Consider the following 23,796-nt stretch of genomic DNA (forward strand, 5'->3'; position numbering starts at 1 on the left):
CGGCGGGGTTCGGCGGGCGGAGCGGGAGGGCGCGCCGCACGCCGCGCACTTCCTGTTCGAGACACGCCGCCGTCCACCGCCCCGCAAGCCTGCGTCGGTGCCGGGCCCGGCCCTTCGTTGACCCCTCGGGCCCCGGGGCCGCGGCAAGGCGGCGGAACGGACCGGGCGCCTGCCCTCCGCTCCCCGCGGGGCTCCCGCACGCCCTCCGGCCGGCAGGGCGGCCGCCAGAACTCGTGCTCGCAGTCGAGCTTCAGCCCAGTTGCGAAGAGTGTTCGCGCTTGCACCTCCTCTTCCCCTCCTCCCTCCCTCCCTCTCGCCCAGAAAGGAGGACGGACCTTGTTCCAGGCTGCGGGCTGGTTTATTCTCCGGTGGAGGGTCATATTAACATACAAACCGTCTGGCTCTCGCCAGATTTTCCACTTAGGCATAGGCATAGGAGGGCTGCTTCCCAAAGTGCCGTGTTTAATTGCACCTGCCTTTCTGATTACCTCTGGGAATCTGTGGGAGGAGCCGAGAGGGTGAAAAATGTTGCTTCGCTTTGCAAAAGGAAGAAAACTTTGTCACCCAGCGGGAGACCTCTGCCACGCGTAGCCCGGTGAGAGACCAGAACCAGTACAGCCTTTGGCTTTGATTTCGCATCCGAAGAGCCCGTAGGAGGAAGAGGACACGTGAACTCGGCGCTCCCGCCGACCGCCACCCCAGCTCCACCTTCCCTCCCCGCGGAAGTCCCCACGCGGTGTCTTCAGGGTGCAAGGACAGTAAACAGCGCGTGCGGCTCGCGGCCGACGGCTGGGGCCGGGCTGGGAAGGAGAGGACCGAATTCCAGGAACGAGTCACCCGGAATTAACTTCTGGTTAAAGTTATGGGAAGCGCGGCCATGGACACCAAGAAGAAGAAGGACGTTTCCAGCCCCGGCGGGAGCAGCGGCAAGAAGAACAGCAGCCAGAAGCGGCGTTCGCTGCGAGTGCATATTCCGGTGAGTCCCACCCCGCCGTCCCCGGCCCCCCACCCTCGGGTCGCTGCGACCCGGCGCGGAAGCGGTTAACGCGGGACGCCCCGCGCGCGCCGTGCGTGCCCCTCCTGTCACTTCGGGCGCCTTGGGGAAGGGTGGAGGCGCGGGGCCGAGCTGGGCCGCTGTGCCCGGGCTCCATCCCTCTCCCCACCCGCGTGCCGCCGGTGCTCGGCGACCGTCTGCGGCGGGGGCGGGAGCTGCGGGGCGGGCTGTGCGTAGCACGGGATCCCGCCGGGTGCGGGTGCTGGGGCGGGGGCGGGGGCGGAGGGGCGGTGCGTAGCGTTGTTTTGTTGAAAAAGGACAGTGTGGACTGAGCTCCGGGGAGGTGGAGCCGCGCGCCGCTGCCGGGGGACTGAGGGGAGGGGCGGTGGGTGGGGACAGCGGGGGAGGGGGGCGTTGGCTGTGTAGCTGCGCCCTCAAATGGACGCCCCCCCTGCTCCCCAGTTTCCCTCGGGTGACTCTGGGCCGGGGGCTGGAGACTCCTCTGCCGCCGGCCCCTTTGCCTGACCCTGGGAGCACCTTTCAGGCACTTAGGGGCTCGGGACTCCCTAAGGCGTGCAGGGCCCTCGCGAACTTCAGCCCTGGCCACGCCGGCAGCCGGGCCCGGACTTTGGCGACATCGATCGGTCTGCTGCTTGACTTTTTCCAGCTGGAGGGAGCGGCGGGCGGGGTCGTGCGCCCACCCTGCGCTTTGCCTGCCCAGGTAGCCCGTGGCCCCCGAAGCCTTCCCTAGCCTCCCCGTGGGGGGACGTGCGGCGCAGCCCTTACCTGCACCGGAAGGAAACCCCCAACTGGGTCACACCCCCCAGCCTTCACCAACCAAGTAAATGTACACACACACACACACACACACACGCGCACACACACACGAGGGCTCTATGGAAAATGCAATTTTGATCACGGATGAGGGTCTTGGGCACGGGTTGGGGGTGAGGGGTGCGGGGTGAGGCCCACCCTCCAGGACTGTCTCCGAGGACACCTTGTTAAAGACACCTCCTTAAAGCTAATCCTTCCTGACGGCAGCATGGGGCCTGGGGCAGGGCAGCTGGTCACGCACTTTCTGCTGCGAACCACCTTAGGCACTTCATTCCTGTGTTTGTTGACCGCAGCTCCTCCTTCCCAGGCCTGTGTGCACACATTGGCCAGGAAGGGTAGGGAGCCCCCGGAGCCCCAGACATCTGATGGGTACTTCAGGGAGCAGCCTCAAGTTGGGAAGGGTGGCCAGCCCTCCCTGGCAAGGGGCCGCTCAGGGAGCAGGTGACTGGACCCCTGCCTGCTGTGTGACCACCAGGGTGATGACCCAAATATGCAGGAATATGCATTCCTTTGAATAAACATTCTATATGAAAATGAGATATTCCTGTTTACATTGCTAATGTGAGACATTTTAAGCCATATTTGTAAATAAAAAGTTAGACACAGGTACTCCTAACCTCCCTCGGCAGTCATCACTTGGCTGAAACGTTTAACCCCTCAGCTTCTCCCATTTGTCAAACAGATAATAATTCTGCTTTGCCTACCTTTCAGGGATGTTGAAATAAAATAACTCATGGGAAAGCTCTTACTAATGCAAAGTGTTATATGAATGTATGGCTATTACATCTACATCAGAGCACCTAATTTAAAAGAGAGAGAAAAGAAAATGACATTGTCCAGTGCCCAGGCCATATCGTATTTACGTTGATTGGTGAGGCCGGTCTCAAATAGGAGTATGTGTGTGGGGTGCGCTCCAGAGGTAGTGTAGGACAAAATCCAGAACCCGGAAAGGGACTGAGCGGCCAGGCTGTGAAAGTGGAAGAGCCACGATATAGTCGGAGTACTCCGACCAGCCTTCCTGCTGCTGGTGATGACTTTGGCTGATTTAGACAACGTTCTTGGCATGATGCAGCCCTTACAGAAAGTTCTGTTCACTCAATTATTCCACGACACGTGTGCCATGCTGCTTGATGGTGAGATCCAGGGGGGAACGAGAGGGGCTCTGTCTCCACCCTCACAGGGCTTGCCTTTGCTTGGGGGGGGGGGACCGGGGGGTCTTCTCACTAACCAACTAGTAATTACCTGTTGATCCTTGTGCTGGGCTGGGTGAGAGTTACACTCTAGCTGGGAAAATACAGCATTCAGACAGGTGTTAGCAGATGACCCAAGGGCACAAGATGACCAGTGCAGGCAGTACCTGCTTTCAGAGGGGAGAGAAGGGAGAGGTGGCAGTACATTGACATGTTTAGAGAGACATTAGACCCAGAGGTGGTAGGCAGGACAGAGACATGGCAGGGGTTACCCCTGCCCGGGAACCAGCCTGAGCACCCCCATTGAGTCGGGGAGTTGGAGGACTGCTTCCAACTCCAGTGAAGAGCCCCTTTTCATGGAAGAAAGGGTTTGAGAATCAGAGTAATCAGAAATACATCAAGGCCAGATCAAGGAGAGCCTTGAGGTTGGATTGCATGATTTAGCAAATAAAAATACTAAATGCCCAGTTCAATTAGAATTTTAAACAATGAACAACTTTTTAGTGTATGAATGTGCCAGGCCCCATTTGGGATAAACTTATACTAAAAAATACCCATCGTTATCTGAAATCCCAGTTTAACTGGCGTCCTGTATCTTCTCTGGCAGCCCTCCCTGGAAGGTAGGCCCGGGGATGAGGATGTCCCCTGAAGCCACTGAGAAGCTGCAGTAGGCGCTGTTGGGGCCCTGCCTGGTGTGCCCATAGCCCACCCAGCGTTCTCCGCGGCCTTGCCGGACAGCTCCACGCCACACCACAGTTTCTCACTGTGTCTTTCTTGCTCCTGAAGGAACCCTCCTGAATAGGGGCAGTTTGCTCAGCCTGAGTACAGGCTGGGCTGGAAATGCTGGGATTGGGATTATGCCCTAAGGGGCAACCCTCAGGCAGGGAGGGATGCAGGTGGGACTGTTCCCCAGCCTCCCCATCCCCGGGGGTGATGGTTCTGACATGGGTTCTGCAGGATGCCTCAGAGGGTGGCAGCAGGGCCCAGCCCCTGTTGCCCGCAGTGGTGGTCTGATCATCAGTAATGCACCCTTTCTGGCTGTTCCGGCTTCCCTGCCTCACTTGCCCTGCTTCCTGGTATAAATGACTGAATCTAAGTCGTTGTCTCACTGTTTTGGGCCAGGGGGGATTTAAACTAAGAAGCAATTAAAGGTGATGAAAACAACGCTTTGTGAGAACTAGCCTGGTGGCAGCATGTACCAGGACATGCGGGATTCTAAAGAGTGACTCCTGGAAGACACTGTGGCCTGGCAGTCCTGTGGGTGGGGTCATTTGGTGGCGTCCAGTGACACTCACAGTGATGAGGCCTCCTGGGACCTCCAGTGTCCAAGCAGCTTGTCTTTTTACTGAATTGGATTGTGTCCTTTTTGGACACGATTGGACTCAGTCTCAACCCCCATATCTGGTGCATAAACAGAACCATGACCAAGGATGTTGGGGGAAATCATTGCAAACCTTCATCCTAGGCTCCGATTATCTTTAACCATCTTCACTCTGCCTTCCTACCAATAGCACCTGCTGTGCCGTGAGACACCAGAAAAGAGGAATCAATTTTAGGGGATACGCTAGGGACTTGGGTGACAGCGGGTAGTGGAGACCCAGAGTTACTAACTAAAGTCATTTATTCATTGAATTCTATCGTAGGGAGAATGGCCCTTGGGCCTAATGGAGGGTGTAACCTTGCTTGATTTTAGTCTCAGTTTGGATCACCTTTATGGGAAACTCTCTCGGATCTTGTCACGGGAAAGAGAAGGAGAGAGAGGAGAGGAGAGGAAGAGGAAAGCCTGAGTGCGGGTTCCTTTGGGGTTGCGCTGGGCCTTTAAAAGTAGCGAGATGGGCGTAGTGTTTCAGAGTCCTGGTGAGTTGGCACCTCGCCTGGGTTCTCTTCCCTCAGCCTTCATCCGTAATGTAAAGCGGGAATAATAATCAAGGTGGTGGGAATGCGTTTAGAAAATACCTCATTAGAAGTCTAGCTGTGTGTGACGATCTGCCAGCACTTTGCCAGAGAAGCCATTGCTGGGAGTAAGCATGTTCTTTCCTCCTTTTTGTCCAAGAAAAATCATTTTCCCTATTAATGCTGAAATTTATGTATCTTAGACATATTTTAGTTGATGACCGTGGGCTGGGTCGTTGACTGTATTGTTGGTCTCTGGAACTGTTCACAAGCCAGTGACAGAGCAGGAGGCCAAGGGGGCAGGGAGGGCTTTGGAGAGAAGGACCCACACAGGAGCCTGTGGGGACACTGAGGCAGCTGGAGGGGGTCGGGCTCGATCCGAGGTGGTGGCCCGATATTCGCTGCTGGCGGAACGCACGAGTCCCCAGGCCTCTTGGGAGAGGTGCTCCAGAAATCCTTCACAGTCCCTGGAGACAACCTAAACATAGAGCCAGGGGCAGCTGGCCAGTCCCAGAAGGTTGTGGAGACACAGCTTGGCTTGGGCCTGCCACTAGGGATGCCTTCGCTTGTGGTGTCTCCGGAGGGAGGCCTCACGCTGCTGGAGGCCCAGCGCCCTTCACCTTGGCGATGGGCCGGTGACCAGTAGCCTCCATCCAATCAGATCCGCTCCGCTAGGGCCGTGCGTACAGGAGGGGGCATCGCCCGGATGCGGGTGGGGATGGGAGCTGCCTTTCTGCCCTGGGGGCTGGAGGACCCAGTGACAGCAGTGCTCACTGCCCAATACACCATCGAAACACCCTGGACTGAAGCCTCGGTGAAGAGAAAGGGGATCCCGTGTGGCACAGTGGGGGTATCAGTTTTGACCTTGGCCTTGACCTTGGTCAGTTTGTACCACCTTGAGCAAGATTTGTTGGGTTAGGGTTTAGGGCAGTGTTTTTCAAAGTGCAGTTCGTGGACCAGCTTAAGCAGAACCACCCAGTGTTTGTTTAAAATGTAAAATCCTAGGTCTCAGCCCAGAACTGCTGAATCAGAGTCTCTGGGGAGTGGGACCTGTGGTTCTTTGTTTCTGGTAAGTTCTCCAGGTGACTCTTATGCCTACAGGGGTTTAAAAAACAATTGATTTCCAACTTCCTCAGCGTAGCGATGATCTGTTCTCCTGCCCCTGTGAGTTATTCTATCAGTCTGTCCATCCACCCATCTAAGTATCCGTGTGTCTGTCCATCTGTCTATCTATCATCTGCACTTTTTCAGCTGTCATTGAGAAGAGAGATCCTTGGCTGCTGACTGTTAAACAAAGGTGGAATATTTCTGGCTCCCAAATAAAGATGAATGTCCAGATAGGCCCCCAGCCTGAGTAACCCAACATGGGCCAGCCTGTTAGGCCTCACTGCAGTGTTTCTTGACTTGGCCCTTCAGTGGTTTGGTGCATCTTGGGTGCCCTGAGCACAGGTTCTTAGTTGCTCCACAGCATGTAGGATCTTCCCAGACCAGGGCTCGAACCTGTCTCCCCTGCATTGGCAGGCAGATTCCCAACCACTGCACCACCAGGGAAGCCCTCTTGTGCTAAATTCTTAAAAGAAGTGATTGTGTGACTCCTTCTACGAAAAAACAAAGATTTTGTATATGTATATATCTTCAAGAGTTTTACGAAGGTGCAGAAGTGTTTTTCCTATAGCTCTTTCTAATAATATTAACCCTCAATAAATGTTAAATCTAAAATATGAACCTATAACTTAGTACAAGGTGTCTAAGTTGATGTGGCATTTAAATATCTACAGGAGAACTTTGCAGAAGGGCCCAGAGTATGATACTGGGACCTTCGGGAGTCAAGGTACTCAGTGATGGAGCCCCCGGAACCCTCCTGTGGCTCCGGGGTTTATAAATGAGGCCTGGGTGCCTCTCTGCGGCTCGCAGAGCACGGCTGGCAGTGTGTGGGCTTCCTGCAGCGTGGGCATTGCACATTGGCTGAATGCCAGTTAAACACAGTCCAGTGCTGGGCTGTGGGAGGGAATGGGCAGGCAGAGAACAGATTTAGGGGTCCCTTTCCTTGAAGACTCTACCCCGCAGACCGTGCACAGACCGCTGTGGACCAGCTCACGTAGTGATCTAAGCAGAGCACATTCAAAACGCGTGGATTTGCAGCATCACATCCAGTGACTTTGGGCGTACACGCAGGCTGGATTCCCTGTCTCATCCTCTTGTCCCCACTTTACAGATGGCCCAGCTGAGAACAAGTACGTCCCCTGTTTCATGGTTGGGTGACACTTTATTCAAGTCTAGCCTCTGCTGCCCTGTTCCCACTCTCCCCCAGGACCTGCCTGTGGAGGGTCCAAGATCCTTGTGTAAACCAGGCTCTGAACACTGCATAGTGGCCTAATGATGAATGCGACCATCTATATTCGGGATCATTATTGCACCAAAAGGACATCGCTAGTACTGAGGTTCCAGAAGCAGAAGCAGCAGACCAATACAGTGTGTGTTCCATATTACATCCTTCCACACATCATAAACTCGTTCTGGTTCTCAGTGCTTCACAAGTATCTTGCCCTGCCTGTTTTCTTTGAACTGCCCTTCCGAAATAAAACCCAGCAAAACTATTCTATTGCTGATCTTCACTCAGGGGTTTCCCGTTAGACCAAAGTATGACTCAGGAAAGGACTTGGAAGCACTTCTTACTTGCCAAGGGCTTTTCACCGGCTCACACCTCATTCACTTAACTTCTACATCAGTTTGTGTCCTCTGAAACCATCCAGACAAATAACTGTGCTCTTAAATGATGCTGTTTCTTGTCTATTTTCTTCTGCTTTTCCTGTCTTGGTATATTCAGCTCACTGCCAGCGCTGTCTATTTCTGGGCACTATTTCACTTTTATGGGGCTACTCAGGTCACCGAACAGGCCACAGATCCTTGGAAGAGCTGGGTTAGAATCCAGCCCTCTTTTCCCCCATTCTCCTCCACCCACCCCCCTCTGACCCAGAGCAGTGAGTATGAGCACATGTGAATGCCTGTGACTCCCAGTTCTTTCCAGACAGTAACCAGCCTGTCTTGATATCCCAGGACAGCGAACCAAATGTCGGAATGTGGTCAGTGTCTTTAAAATTTGGGACAGACAAAGGCCGATGAAGTGCTGCGCAGCCGAGTTGAAACAGTCCTTAATTTGCTTGGTCAATTGACCGTGACCTTGCTGTCAGATGGGCAGAGCCACATGGGAGTGAAGCTATATCCCCAAGGGTTAACCACAGGGAATTCTTAGAGAGACCCCATTGCAGGGTGCGTGCAGCTGAACCAGAGGAAATGGTTGAGGGTTAATCAGCCGGGCTTCCCCTCCGGTGGAGGAAGGTTTCTCACGTGTGACTGGCTTAGCCCTGCATCAGAATGGTTAACCCAAATCTCACTCATCTCTTTGTTCCTCTACCTACGTTGAAAATAATTTGATCCCCATCCTTTCCTTCCTGTTGACAGGAAGCCCTTCTCTGCCAACTCATGGCTTGTCACAGACCAATCAGATATCATCCAGGCTCTGGGGCTCGTGCCAGGGCCTCTCTGTTTTGATATACTCTGACCTGGCAGCGAAGTTGCTGATGAATGTACAACAAAGACCAATTTGCTCTTGGTCACCCCAGGAGTCCAGCCTTTTTTCCATGCGGCTGAGGCCGGGTCCTAGCTGTGGGAGCCGTGCAGCCCTGCCAGCGTCCTGCGGGGGCCCGGCGGGGACTCGGTGCAGAGCCAGGCGCAGGTGGCACTGGGGTGACCTCCGCTGGTGCTGGTGGGTGCAGGAGGAAGGACACGACAGGGCCGGAATTTTAGGAAGTGGGGCCCCAACTACTCAGTTTGTAAAGAAATGGAGAGCTAGCTTGCTGGGACCATGTTTACAGTTGGGCACCTTTAGAGCTGGGACTGGGAAACCTGTCAGCTCATTTATGTCTGTTTCCCAGGTACTGTGCTAGGTGTTGAGGATACAAAGGTGAATAGGGTCATGGGCTGAACTGTGTCCCCCAAAGCTATGGTGAAGTCCTAACCTTTGGTACCTGTGAACGTGACCTTATTTGGAAATAGGGTCTTTGCAGATGTAATCAAGTTACCATGAGGTTAGGCTGGGCCCCTAAACCAATATGACTGGCGTCCTTATAAGAAGTGGGAAATTTGGATACAGAGACACAGAAGGAAGATCATGTGAAGGCAGAAGCAGAGATTGGAGTGATGCTGTCATAAGCCAAAGAACCCTGGGGCTACTAGAGACTGGAAGAAGCAAGGGTGAACCCTCCCCTGGAGGTTTCCAAGGGAGTGTGGCCCTGCCAACACCTTGATTTCAGGCTCTGGCCTCCAGAACTGTGAGAGAATTTCTGTAGTTTTAAATAACACACGGTTTGTTTGTGGTACTGTGTTACGGGGGCCCCAGGGACCTCCTACGACAGGCTCCCTTCCTGCACAGCACAGCTGGGGACAGTGGTCATTCTGATGTTCGCCGGCCCCATTCTTGTCCACAGGATATTGTGTAATGAGCACCCTAGCAATTCAGACGCTGCTCGACGGGTAGTTTTGTTCCTGGTGGCTATGACCGATCAATATTACTGATGATCAGATACTCTCTGGGACGGCACGTTGTCATCAGATTTAGCTAATACTGTGGAGCACTTGCTCCAGGTGCCAGGTGTGTGCTTATGTAAGCTGTCTCTGTTTACCTCCAAAATAACCCTGTGAAATACTATTATTGTCATTATCGGTGTTGTTATCCTTATCACAGAGAAAGAACTTTAGGCCATCCACAGCTCACAACTATTCTAATCCAACCTGCCAAGAAAGTTCTGGTGTTTAATTGGGTTTTTGATGTCCCTGCTCTGCCCTGCCCCAGCCCCAGGGTTTGGATGCCCGTGAATGGTCCAGGCAGCCTGGGGTGGGAGGCAAGACTGCTGGGCAGGACAGACACCACCCCCATGATGGGCACACGGAGGACGAAATATCTAGTCTGGCAAGCTGCCTTCCAAGGGTTTGCCCTTGGGGTTGACCAGGTCTTTATTTGTTCCCTTTTACATGAAGGACATTGAAGGCTGTTATTTACCCTTCTCATCTCGAAGATAAATAATCTGCCTTTTATAATTTCATAGGTCTTATTCTCTAGTTCTTTCTCATTTTTTGTTTTTTTAAATAACTGAGTATTAGAGTGAACACCAAACCAGGAATCAAGAAATCCTGCGCTGAGTCCTCTGTCACACGACTGCGGGGCTTCTTCTTACTGAGTTACCAGACATTCGCCAAAAGCCCTTTCTTTGTGTGCCAAGCACCGGGCAAGGCTGAGAGTAAAACTGCCACCAGGAGGGGCACGGCCCCCACCCTCACAAGGCTCAGAATCTACAGGGGAGCCGTGGCACAAGTCACCACGTCGGTTCATTTTTGCTACCAAACACCCCAAAACAGTGACTTAAAACAGCAAACATTTGGGACTTCCCTGGCGGTCCAGTGGTTGAGACTTCGCCTTCCAATGCAGGGGGTGCGGGTTCGATCCGCGGTTGGGGTGCTAAGATCTCACATGCCTCGCGGCCAAAAAACCAAAGCATAAAACAGAAGCAGGGCTTCCCTGGTGGCGCAGTGGTTGAGAATCTGCCTGCTAATTCAGGGGACACGGGTTCAAGCCCTGGTCTGGGAAGATCCCACATGCCGCGGCACGGCGATGAAGAGTGCCCCCCGCTTGCCGCAACTGGAGAAAGCCCTCGCACAGAAACGAGGACCCAACACAGCCATTAAAAAAAACAAAACAAACAAACAAAAAAAACAGAAGCAATATTGTAACAAATTCAACAAAGACTTTAAAAATGGTCCACATCAAAAAAAAAAAATCTTAAAAAAAACCCCATTTATCTTTCTCAAATACATATAATATATAATAATTAATAATATTAATATTATATAATAATCAGTATGTTAATCTTGTTACTATATAATTATATATTACAATTATGTGATATTGTTATATATACTTTTATATAATATATAATTATATATAACAATACACACAGATATATTATATATAATTATATGTAATATATTACGTTATATATTATATTACATTATGTATTACAATTATAACATATGAATTATAATTGTTAATTAAATATTACTTTCTAGTAGATACTTAATATATTAAGACCTTAAACAGGTTGACATATAATTAATATTATGTTTAATAATATCATTAATCATATAATTGCTAGATAGTAATATTCTATGTCATATCTATAAAAAAGAGGATTGCAATCTAAGGTCTCCATTTGGCTCAGGCACCATGATTGTATGGAAACTGCTTCGTCCCAAGGTCAGGTGGGCGTCGAGGGGCTGTGAGCGAGGGTGAGGAGGCCAGGTCCTCCCGAGGCTGGCCTTCGATAAGCCCCCCGCCCTTTCATCACTGAGGGTGGGTGAGCATCAGGGGAGCTGCTGTGCCCCTGGGGAGAGGCCAGTGCCAGGAGAACGGAGAGGTAACTTCTCACCACTCTTCTTTGCTCGTTAAGTGTATTTTGAGATTTCTGAAATGACCTCAGGACACAGGTAATAGAATATTCTCGGCTCAAAGACACAGGGAAATGCTGGGCCACAGTACCAAACTGGGTTTAGGGAGGAACCCGGCCGGGAGTCTTCCGCCAGGTGCAGAAGTGGCCTGGAGCCTGTGTAGTGGCCTCCAGGAGCAGAGATGAGGCCGCCTCAAGAGTCACATGACTGGCCAGTGGCAAAGCAGGCAGGAAAACTCGGGTGTTCTTCTCGGGGGAATGTTGGGAAGACAGGAGACCCTTTCAGGCAGGCGGGCGTTCGGGGCGCAGGTGAGGAGGGCTTTCGGGGAACACAGTCTGCCTGGCCCGCGTGGCGCTCTGCAGAGCTCTCTGCACCTCGGCTTAGATCAGAAAACGATTTCAAAGCAGGTCCGTTTTGCACTGGCTCAAAATCAAAGCTGTGGGCAGCGGTGAGCCGTCATGGAGTCCTTTCAGCGCGGACCCAGGCTGCAGGCTTGCGCTGGCTTCCGCACTCCATCCACACCCTCCTTCTCTAGACGTGGCGACGACCGTTTTCAGGGAAGGTTCAGAGCACAGCTCCATAGGCTTGGCGTGCGGGCACCGCGTTTATGACCATAATAAAATACGACTTAAAGTCGAATGGACATATTTGGTTATATTCCTCGTTTAATGATGGTCTACCTCTGAAACGATCTTTGTTACCTTCACCTAAAAATTATTCTTAGCCAATGATTCTGTGCCTCTAGCTTTGGTCCTTCAGTGGTGGGGGAAGGAAAGAAAGCCAGTGGGGCAGAGGGAGAAGCTGGATGGTGGAGCGGTCACAACTGGCCTCAGCTGACCCCCTGGAACTGGGATGGCCCTTCAGAGTTGTCCCAGATTGGGCGAGTGGGGGCCCGACCCTTGTCTCCTTAGTTAGAACATGTGCTCCGTTGAGGATGGTGTGCCTCTACGTCTTCCTGTCCCAGCCCCAAGGAAACCGTCTCCCACGTGAGCAGCCCTCACGTTGATGCTGATAATGATGGCGAGAAAGCGCAGAAGCCAAACAACACCTCGGGAAAGGAAAAAAAAAAATGTGTCTTTGAGAATCCAGATGCTTAGTTAACTCTACGAACTAATTCCGAAAAAGCTGGGTGAATCAACTGTTTACAAATCTTACGAGAGTCAAACATCGTAAAGAGAGAAGTTTCAGATAAACCATGTTTTGTTGGTTCAATGAAAGGGTAATTTTCAGGAATGCTACCGTGTTAGTTGTTTTTTCCCCTCCATCTCCTACCTGGGAAAGTTATTTGGGCTTTTTGCTCAGGCTAACTGACTAGTTAGAACATCATAAATCTGCCAGGAGGTATTCTAGATGACACAGTAATCCTTTGACTGGAAACGGGTCTGGCGCCTGCACTGAAAGATGCCAAACAGGCAGGGAGGGAGCGGGTGGTGGATGGGTCCAAGGCCAGGCGCCAGCCCCTCGGCCTCGCGACCTTCGAACCATGGGAGGTGGGAACATCCCGCCCGCGGCGGCCACAGTCTGGACCTAGCTGTCATTTGTGCTAGGTTCTCGAGAACAGAATCGTTTGTGGGAGCAGGGAAAACATGAGGGTTTTCACCTGCTCTGTAAAAGGGGGGCGTGGTGGAGGGCGGTGAGTTTGGGTGTCAGACTTCAAGGTTGCAATTCTCATGCCATCGTTGCTTCTGTGTCCACTTGGGCAGTTTACTGGCGCTTCCCGAGCCTCAGTTTCCTCACCTGTAAAATGTGGACCACAGTCCCCACTTTGCCCACTGGGCTTGGGGGAGAATGAGATGAGATCCCTGGGTTTAAAGCAAGAGGGTGGTACCCTAGGAATGCTGGTTTCCTCTCCACTACAAAGGGGCCCGTGAGGAAGACCGCCTTAAGAATATAGCTGTGGCTCCCATACCACTGCAGGATTTCTGGGACGGTCCCCCAGGAACAGCATTTTATTCTTTTCAGTGGAAGTGATTCTTTAATTGTAAATTCAATGTAAATTCCTCTTTTTATCCCTTGTGGCACTTCGGCTAAATACATTTACAGATTTGTTCCGCAGATGTCCTTACTCACAGTGAAATGGTCCAAATGGCTAAAGCCTTGACCCCAGAGTGAAAGCCAGTGTGAGCCCCAGGCGTTGAGAGGTAGAGCCTTTAACTGACTGTGGTTGGAAATGGCCTTTGCCAGGAACTTGAAGGCCAAGTCTTGGGAGGGGGGCTGCCGTGTGCTCCCCTGGGTCGGAATGTGACAGCCCAGGAGATGGTGCTGAGCAGCTAGCCTTCTGGGGTTAATGTGTGTCTGTCCTCACCCCCTTGGGCAGCTGCCATTTAGGCTCTCCTGGGGATTTTGCACCTCAACTCCAGAGAGTGAGCGTTGGGGCTTTTGTGGGGCTGGGGTCTGGGCTGGGCTCCCTTCGTGCCTCTGTGTCCTCAGCTGGTCCCAGTACGAGGTGGGACCTACGCCACCTTCCACAGCCGAGGCCTTGGGCGCCGTGGGCCACTGTTGGGTAGAGTCTGTCTGTGCTTCTGTGTCTCGCCCGCTGCAGCGCAGGGATAGACTGGAACACGCTGCAGGGAGGGCGGAAGGGGGGAGAGCCAGCAACAGAGCCAGGGAAGGGGGGTGGGACGGAGGGAGCCCAGTGGGTGCGCAGGCAGGCAGTGGAAGTGGAGGAATAAAGTGCGTTTCTGCAAGGTCCGGTGATCTCTGTCCCAGAGAACGACGGGGAAACACTTTCCGGCCTGTGTTTCTGCCCTGGTAGCTCCGCAGGCACCCCCCGACCCGCCCAGAGCTGCTGACGGTGCCGGCTTGTGCCCCCTGCCTGCCTCTCTGGGCTGGGGGTGTGCCTCTCAGGCTGCTAATTAATAGTTCTTATTTAGGGGGGGATGAGAGCATTTGATGGGGGAGATGGAGCCTCATTAGGGGCTGGAAGGGCCCTCCCGGGTCTGGCATCCCATGATTTTGTGATGCCTGCCGACACCGCAGGTGCCCACCCACTGCCTGCCCCTCCCAGCCCTCGGTCCCGGCAGGCAGGGCTGGGGGCCACCATAGAAAGAGTCTTGGACTGCGTGGCAGAGGGACGTAATCCCAGTCCCACGTCCCCCAGCTTCATTGACTTGGGCAAAGCTCAGAGCCCCGTCTGCTGCCACGAGATGACTGCTGTCTAAGTGGGCGCATCATTCAACACGCTGAGCCCTGGACTGGTGAGGGAGGGGGCCGCGTCCCCTGGTGCGTTAACGTCAGTCCACCGCCCTTACCTGGAACAGAAGAGGGTCAGGTGGCGTTGGCTTGAAAGGCCCAGAGGATCTCATACAGACCCCAAGGAAATAGGAGGATTCCTTCACCAGATGGCATCTTTCTCCCACGATCCGGAGAAGGAATCTGCCAGCAGGAGACTGGCAGGTCTCACAGATCCACGCAGCAAGCCCACCCAGCGTGGTCGCCGAACAAGTGGGGACGCAGCTTTGGGGAGGTGAGTCCACTCAGCAGGTTAGCGGCTGAGCAAGCGCAGAAGAGACGCACAAAGTGTCACAAGCCCTCGGCTTCTGACGGAGCCAGGACAGCTCTGGGCTGGCGGCCCTTCTGGGCACGAAGCTTGGGTGCCCGGGGCAACCTGCTCCCCCATCCCGCAGACCTCGCCCTGCCAGCCCTGCCAGCAGCTTCCCTTGGTGCGTGGGTGAAAATCCTGGAGAAGGGCTTGGCTCCACCTTCAAGGTCAAGATCAAGATTGATTACTGCTGCCTTGTTTTCTTCTGTTTAGAGAACTATAAGTTTCCAAGGCGATCGAGCAGGCTCACACCCTCTCCGCACACAGCTCTTCCTGCGGAGCGGCTGGGAGCCTGGGATGATGTCCGTCTCGGTCTTGCTGGGGGCAGCGTCCTGCGTCCTCCATCCCCCCACCAGTGCCGCTCAGGACCAGCTTTGTTGCTGGGTCCCAAGGGAGTGTTCACTGGTACCCGTGGGAAGAACATCCCCGGTGGCGCAGCAAAACTGCCCCTAAGCCGGTGTCCTCGCCCTGCCGGAAGCCTCAGGGGCCTGCTTTTCCTGACTCTTGCTCGGTGACCGACGTGAGAGACACTGGCCGGTGTCCAGCCCCTCCTCAGAGGACGCTGGTTCTCCGAGCTTTCTGTGGTCTGAGAGCTGCTGAAAGCTCCCCTGAGCTGGCGGGGGCCAGGACGGGCTGGACCTGTCGTTTGTGCCCTGGTCTTGCAGGAAGTGGGGCCCCTCTTCCACTCCCTGGACTCCTCAGGTGGAATCTCTGTTCCGTTACCTTTCCTTAAAGCACCCAGTGTGTCCCACTCGGCAGGCACTCCCTAAACACTGTTCTGGCTTCTACCGAGGTGACTTTGGTTTTGGAGGTCAGACCAAACCTTCTCATCTTTAGAAAACTCTCGAGTCACAGGACTCCCAGGAATGGCCAGAGTGAGTTACGACATCACCTTGTCTCGCAGCAGCAATGGCATCGGGCGTGGTCATGGTCCAGGACCACCGAGGAGGCAGGCCTTCCGTGCCCCTAAATCTCCCCTCCCCTCCACACTCACAGGGGAGGAGCGGGGAGAAGGGGAGGGGAAGGGGTCCTTTAGAATCTCCAAGTTGGGAAAGACGTGGGTATTTAAATGTCCACCAAGGACCACCTAGTCCAATCCCGAGAAGGTATCATTAAAATACTTGGACTCTGAAATGGCCGGAGGCTCCCGGGCCCACATACACGCAAATGTCAAATAATCTCCCTATTTCTTGAAGCTACGAGAAGTGTCAGCTTCAACCGCCTTCTCACCGGGTGTCAGCTTCAACCGCCTTCTCACCGGGTGTCAGCTTCAACCGCCTTCTCACCGGGTGTCCTGTGCTGGGCTCCTGGCAGAGCAGACTCGGGTGGGGATGGGGACGTGTACTGGAGGTGGCGATCACGCGCAGGGGAGCTTTGGGGTCGACTCCTGGGGAGGGGAGGAAGCAGGGTCAGGCGGGGGGAGGGGCTGAGTGGCGGCGCCGTCCCAGCCAGGGCCTCGGTCCACACTCCCAGGCTGTGCTGGGTTAGTCAGTCACGCATCCCACGAGGGCGGCCCGGCCTTGGGCGAGGTGGCTGCCTTGGGCCGAGGCAAACCTTGAAAGGGGGGCAGCGGGCGCCGTCTTCCTGTAGCACCGCCGGCAGCCGGGAGCAAGCCCCTCAGCCCTGAAGAGGGGCCCGGGAGCAGCATCCAGCATGCTGGACCCTCCGTGGAACGGGGCCACCTGCTACCCTTTGTCTCCTCCATCCCTTCCTGCCCAGCGATGAGAGACGTAGGTCCAAGTTGTGCTGAAGGTGGAAGAGGTAGTCGTGTCCACCTCCACTGCTCCACCGAGGTGGCACCTGGTCTTTGCGATTCTCAAGGTCAGCCTGGAAGGGGAAGGAAGAGGAACGGTGACTAATAAAAAGAGCTGATACTCACCGAGCCGGCACGCCCAAGCACGTGTGTGCAGTGGCTTACCTGAGCCCCACCTGTGAGGTGATACCCATTCTCCAGGTGGGAAAATCTTTGCAGCAGAGGCCAGGCTCCCAAGCCCGAGCCACCTGGCACCTGAGTGCCCATGCAGAACCACCGTGCCCCACAGCCAGATGGTGCGGGCAGGCAGAGTGGCCCCTGAGGACACGCACGGAAGGCGCAGGATGTTTACCTCCAGCTGTTGTTCCAGGCTGATCGCAGACCGTAAGTCTGCGGTCTTGCACCTGCAGCTCCTGATGGGTCCACCTTGGGCACAGCGGCCCCATGATGGGCGGACCCGCAGCTCTGTGAACCTCGCTGGTCTGCAGGGAGCCAGTGGCAAGAGAAGAAGGGTCCTGAACGTCACCAGCCAAAACAAGTGACTTCTCCCTCCTCCGAGTCCTCACATTGATTTGCATATGACACCGTACTTCCCTGGTCCTCTTGGCTCTGGCCAGGCCCCCACTTACCCACCTTCACAGCCTCTGCTTTCAACCACCCTTCATCCGCAGCAGACGTTCTTTCACAGCAATGATCAGACCTTGGCTAATGGAGAATTGGTGGGTCTTAGGGTTTTTTCCTAATGTTGCTTTCCAAAAATTCTGCTGCCTAGTGTCTTTGGATCCCTAAGAGACCACCTTTCATGGAAAACTGAAGGAAGTAGACTGATGCCCAAGACTCTTGGCTGCAAACGAATAGCTTCTCATCATCCATTTCCCTTTTTTTTTTTTTTGTCTCCTCCTTTGCGTCTCTTTTTCTGTTTCTTGTTTTCTCCTGTTTCCCTGCCCTCTGTCTCTTCTCATCCTTTGTTTTGTTTCTTCAGAACTAGATTCCACCAGGCTTGAAAAACCTGCTCTCTGACCCAATTCCCTTCCCTGTGGTCAGCGCCCCAGCCAAAAGGCACCAGCCGAGTCCCTGTGGGGACACTGCCCCTGGTGCTTCGAGGTTCGTCTGCTTCTTCTCAGACTGTTAGGTCACCTTTGAATGGAATCGTGACACGTACGCTTGCCACAGAGTACATTAGGTATGCTCAGCACCACGACAGGCTCCGTCACATGTTTTATCATTTAACTCTTCATCAACTCTGCCTGGTTCATATTATCGCCCCCATTTTTACAGTTGGGGAACCTGAGGCTCAGATAGACTGAGCGATTTGCCCAAAGGATGCAGTTGGCGAGAGCAAGGCCAGCGTTTGAAGCAAGCGTGGTTGTCTCCCAAATCTATGCTCTTTCCCCTGCAAGATTTCTTCTCACTCCCCCTCCGAGTCCTAATGGGTCCGGGGGCTGGAAGGCAGAAATGCCTGATAAGAAGCTGCCAGCTCCAGAAGGCCCGCCGCTCGCTGGCAAAGGGGCGTTCCTGTCCCCCGTGTGTGCTCCGAGGACCCGGCCTTGTAAAGATTGTTCCAACGAGCTGGGCTTTGGGACCTGGGTTTCCCGCCATGTCCTTGGCATCCCTGAACCTAAGTTTGCTTCATTTGTAAAATAGCAATGAGGATATCCACCTGAGGCTGGTGAGAGAATTAAATGACATCAAAGCACCTGGCATGTAGCAAACTTGAATGAATTATAGTTAATGTCTTCTCTTTATTTGTTGGCTACAATGTTGGAGAAGCCCCGAGAGAGAGCAAACTGTGTAGCGGGGCCTGCAGGGAGGGAGGACTGAACTTTGGGTACGGCTCACGCCAGGCCCACCCTGCTTGGGTTTTCTGTGGCTACTGGTTTTCCTTCTGATAATAATATCTTTCATCTTACTGCATTGCAGCAACTTTTTGGTAATGAAGGCAGGTGTAAATAAGTATCAGTGGGACCCGATAAATTCTGTTTAAGCAAACAAACAAATCTCCTTGGTCCGTATTTTTTGGGGGGGGGGCGTGGGAGCTGGGTCCGTTCCCAGTCCTTTTTATTTCTTCCACTTCTTCTTCCCCTCCTCCTGCTCCCACCCCCCTTCCCTGATGGTGCGTCCCACATGCACCTGAACCTCCTGCTGTTTCCTTGTGAGTACATCCCACTGCCCAAAGTGGGGTTTGTGGGCCGTGGGTATGTGGGCGGTAGGGTGTGGACGGTGGGGTGTAGACAGTGGTGCTGTGTGTGGTGGGGTGTGGACAGTGGGGTCTGGGCAGTGTGCATGTGGACCGTAGGATGTGGCTTGTGCACGTGGAGAGTAGGGGGTGTGAGCAGTAGCATGTGGACGGCGGGTGTCTGGAACCCCAGTGCACAGCCTCAGTCTGGGAGGAGCAGAGTCCCACGGCCATCGCGAGCCGGGCAGAGAGACCGTGTCCTGCTGGGACCCTGTCCTTTCTTGCAGTGTGCCCTGCACGTCCCCTGGCTCCGTGGGATTCTGTGCTCTCGGCCCTCCCTCGAGGCAGTGGTTTGGCAACCACAGGAGGTGGGACAGGAGGACAGATGGTCCTTGTGCGCCGAGGGCAGGAGAATGTGCTCTGGGCCCTGGGAGCCAAGAGAGGTGAGTCTAGTCCCAGCTCGACTGTACAAGCTGAGATGGGTTCACCTAACCGCCGTGGATCTCATTCTAGAAGGTCTTTAAGGCCCCATGAAGCCCTGGGGCTCAGGCACTGGGTGGTTGTCCTTCCTCCCCTGACAGAGGCCGGATTCCCCTGGCCTGACCCTTGCAGGGAGGGGGCTGCAGGGTTGTCACACGGTTCTGCCTCCATAAGTCCATGACGTGAGGGGTGGGACGCACACAGGCACTCACAGGGGCCTGTGTTTTGAGCAGGGGCTCTCCAGGCGCTGATGGAGGTCGAGGACCTGCCACCCTCAGCCACCTGGAGGTGGCTCCAGCCACCCAGGAGCATGTGCTTCTTGAGCACCGGAGGGTGTGTGTGTGTGTGTGTGTGTGTGTGTGTGTGTGCGCGTGTGTAGAGAGAGAGAGAGAGAGACACGCAGACACAGACATGCAGGTACAGACTAGAACATGCAGAATGAACCGAGTTTAATTTTCTGGGATCTGCACCTTGAATCAAGCTCCTTGTTGGTTCATTTGTAATAGGATCTTTAGAGGAATAAATGACAGTGACCCTGGGGACAGGACTCTCCTTTATGATCCAAGGTGGGCATGGCGTCATAGGATGAGATGTGAACTGGGGTAAAAATAAGTGGATTCGCCTTTGGGTTTGCGGCTAATCACCCAGGTGTCTTCAGGCAGGTCGCGGGGCCTGGGCCCAGATTCTGCTGTGGTTTGGGGGCCGGAAGCGTCGTGGTTTAGCAGAAGAGCCTGGATTGGGAGTCGGACTATCTTGGTTTGAGTCACATTCATCCCTTCTCATTTTTGTGTCCTGTTTCCTCTGTGGTAAAAGCAGTTGATAATATTAGGTTAAACCATAGGAAATAGCCAGTATTTCACCATTTTTTTCGAGCCCTGGTCCGGGAAGATCCCACGTGCTGCGGAGCAACTAAGCCCGTGCGCCACAACTACTGAGCCCACGAGCCCTAGAGCCCGTAGGCCACAACTACTGAGGCCTGCGCACCTAGAGCCCGTGCTCCGCAACAAGAGAAGCCACTGCAGTGAGAAGCCCGCGTGCCGCAACTAGAGAAAGCCCGCGTGCAGCAACGAAGACCCAGTGCAGCCAAAAATAAATTCTAAAAAAATGTGTATAAGAACCATTTTTAAACAGTTAAGTTTCAAAAATGTGAATTATTTTATTGGCAACCCTGGCATTTTGACTTTAACCCCATTGCTGAAGCAGAGCATTTCTCTTCCTTTTTCTGGACTCTTCCTGGAACCCGGCTGCAGCCCTCTTCGTCCCCCTCGTCCAGACGTGGGGCCCGGGGCACAGGGCACGGCAGGCTGGAGCCCGCGTCAGCCTCATCACAGTCATCACCTGTTTTTAAAAAGTTGGAGAGAAAAAGTGGTCATGTCATCACCCCCCGCCCTCGTCAGCCTCGTCACAGTCATCACCTGTTTTTAAAAAGTTGGAGAGAAAAAGTGGTCATGTCATCACCCCCCGCCGCCCCCCCCCCCCCCCCCCCCCGGTGCGAGCTCTGTGACAGGGACACGAAGGCGTGACCGAGGGCGATTCTGGAGACGCTCCGAGCTCGGGCAGCCCTTTGAGGCAGCCGCCCACCCTCTGAGGGTGAAATTAAATGTGGTTCAGAGCTGGCACAGATGGTGCAGAGCCCCTGCCTTCCCGGGGCGCCCGCTGAGCCACGGCCAGGCCTCCCTTCTCACACCACATCCCACCTCCTGGTGGCCACTGATGCTGAGTTGGGGCCCCCTGGGGCCCTGAGCTGGGACCGAGGGAGAGCCCAGGGCCCTGGCTTCCTGGGAAGTGGGGGTCGAGATCTGAGCAACGCCTGCCCTCCTGCTCCCATACTCCTATGGGGGGGGAGCACTTCTAAGGCGATGGCCTTACTGCAGGAGCCTCAGGTCTCCGGGGTCAGCATCTCCACTCCTAGGACAGAGTCTTTATCCCATGAGCTGGCTTCTTGGGACCCCAAGCCTCAGCGACCCTAGTGCATCCCATAACCTATGATGCAGCGCTTCTCATGTACCCTGGGACTGGGCTGGGCCCTGGGAGCCGCAGTGGGGGAGGGGGGCTCCGGTCCTGACTGATGTCTTTCAGGAGCCTCAGTTCAGTCTGATCTGGCCCCCTTGCAGTCTGCAGGCTTCGTGTGGGTGCTCGGGGTCTGGGCCATCCATCCACTCCCAACTGTGGACAGTCTCTTTGAGGGAGGCGTTCTTCGAGACACCAGGGAGGGGAGGTGCAGGAGACTGGGGAGGCCCGGCCTCCCTTTTCAGTCTTGCCCCACGGAGGGCCCAGTGGAGGGCTCCTCTGAGCTGCCTTGCAGCTGTGCCTGTTGCCCCTCCTCCAGCTGAGGAGAGGGGAGGCCAGCCCCTGACCTGGGCGGATGCGGAGGCAGGCATGGCCCCAGCTCCCCTCATGTCCACGGCCCTGGGGTCTGAGGAAGGAGTGCGTTAGAGGTGACCAGATTGAAGATGCACTCAGTTCACAAAAGAGAACCATGCAGAGTAAGACATGTGGGTGTGAGGTGTGGAGGAGGACCAGTGAATAGGAGGGCTTCCATTCCTTTTTTCCAGAAGCATCCGCGCCGGCTACTTCTGGCACAGGAGACCTCCCAGCGTCGGCAGCCCCAGGAACGTGCTCCAGGCTGTCTCCTTTAGGGCTCCACGGGGTGCCAAGGGTTAATGGTTAATGGTTTGACAGTGATGATGAAACCAAAAGCCTGTAATTTTTGCTGAACAGGGGAATACGGAAATTTCCATTTGCAGCCGACTCTGGAGAGAAACATAACATCAACATCAGGAAAAACAACTCGCCCACAACTGAGCTGTGGCGGTGCACGTCTCAGGGCCGGCCGGGCCGAGACAGGGGCGGAAGAGCAGCTGCCATCGCAAAGGCAAAGACTGCAAGGGGGACGAGTGTTTTCCAGAAAAGGGGAAGCTCCTTGGCAAAAGCAGAAGCGACTTGTTTGCCAGAGGCCCCAACTCATCGGCCTCAAACGGGGAAAACTTGTTCTTAGCAAAATGCCCAAGTGCGTTATGACAGCAGGAAAACTCACTCTGGCTCCGGAAAGCTGTGGGTTGGCCTTTCACAGGAAGAGGCACCATTTATTGTCATAAGCAAGCTGAACTCTGGCATTTGCTAAGTTTCTTTTTCTTTGCTTTGTGTGTGTTTGTTTTTCTATATTTCCCTACGAGGCCATTAGAAACCCGTTGGATGACAGTTGTCTTAGGGGGAAGGGTCTCAGATACAGACGTGAAAGCTCAAAGCAGATAAAGTATTTAACAAAATTCCTGGCTATCGTTCCTGGAGGGACTTGGAGTCGATCTGGTCCCCCCTCACTTCTCGGGGTGGAAGCAGGTGGAAGTCACGCCCTTGGGAGGCTGAGAACCTGGCCTGAGGTTGAATGGTGGCAGCTCCCCAAGGATTCTGTTAAGGTTGTCAGCACCTGCGAGGGGAGGGGTCAGACCTCACGCATCTTTCCTGTTCTCGGCGCCAAAGGAGACACTGACTCAAATTGATCGTCCCTCTGTGCTTCGCTGGCAGATAACCAGGCAAGGTGGATAGATGGGGGGGGGGGTGTGAAAGGGGCTTTTGGGGGGGGCACAGGATGGTGAGGCGGTGTGAAGGAGTGCAGGACATCTTAATGGTCTTGGAATCCGACCACCCGAGTTCAAGTCCAGGCTTAGGATGCCTTTACTGAGCGTGCACTTGGGCCGGTGCAGCCGACCAGGCCGATCGCTTCCAAGCCTCAGCTTCTTGCCTCCAGGTGGAGGGAAACCCCACTTTAGGTGACTCTGAGCACAGGACAAGTGACTTTTGGCCTACTGTTCGTCCTTCCCTGTCCAAGATGAAGTAATGTTGTGCTCACTGATCATTTCTTCGCCATGTAAATAAACAGGCGAATTTGGTCCCTTCCTCCAGGACAGACCTTCCGGTGGTGACGTGGGTTCTCAGCCTCACTGGCACAGCCCACGCAGGACCTGCCCACCGCCCTGCGGCCCAGCGGTGCCCCTCTCTGCAACAGCTACACTATCCTTTGGGAAGCAGCAGGGTGCTGGGGGATGGGCCTAGAGTGGGTTCCCCGGACCAGAACACATTCAGCAATAGTAGGTGAATAGGAGGGGCTGAATCCCGCCCGCCCCAAAATATGTCCCCATCCTTGCCCCTGTGAATGTCGCCTCATTTGGAAAGAGGGTTGTTGCAGATGGAATTAGTTAAGGTGAGGGAGCCCCTGATCCAGGGTGACTGTTGTGCTTACGAGAAGAGGAGAGAGACCCACACGCAGGGGAAGCCACGTGAGGATGAGGCAGAGATTGGGGTGACGCGGCCACAAGCCACGGATGGCCGGCAGTACTGGAAGCTGGAAGAGGAGAGGGAGGATTCTCCCCCAGGTTTGCGGGGAGCCCTGCGGCACCTTGATTGTGGACTTGCAGCCTCCAGAGCTGGGAGAGA

General features: G+C 54.4%; 1 protein-coding gene across 4 annotated transcripts in view; it reads left to right on the top strand.

Moving 5' to 3' along the window:
- Positions 1-360: 360 nt before the first annotated feature.
- PRKAG2 (protein kinase AMP-activated non-catalytic subunit gamma 2) overlaps positions 361-23,796 on the top strand; it is a 284,802-nt gene continuing 261,366 nt past the window's right edge. For all 4 annotated transcript variants that reach the window (XM_059932996.1, XM_059932994.1, XM_059932997.1 and 1 more), the window contains exon 1: positions 361-976. In XM_059932996.1, coding sequence (XP_059788979.1) covers positions 863-976 — 114 coding nt within the window. In that variant the 5' untranslated portion in view covers positions 361-862. The remainder of the gene's footprint in view (positions 977-23,796) is intronic.

Source organism: Balaenoptera ricei, chromosome 9, assembly GCF_028023285.1.
Source record: "Balaenoptera ricei isolate mBalRic1 chromosome 9, mBalRic1.hap2, whole genome shotgun sequence".
Taxonomy (NCBI): domain Eukaryota; kingdom Metazoa; phylum Chordata; class Mammalia; order Artiodactyla; family Balaenopteridae; genus Balaenoptera; species Balaenoptera ricei.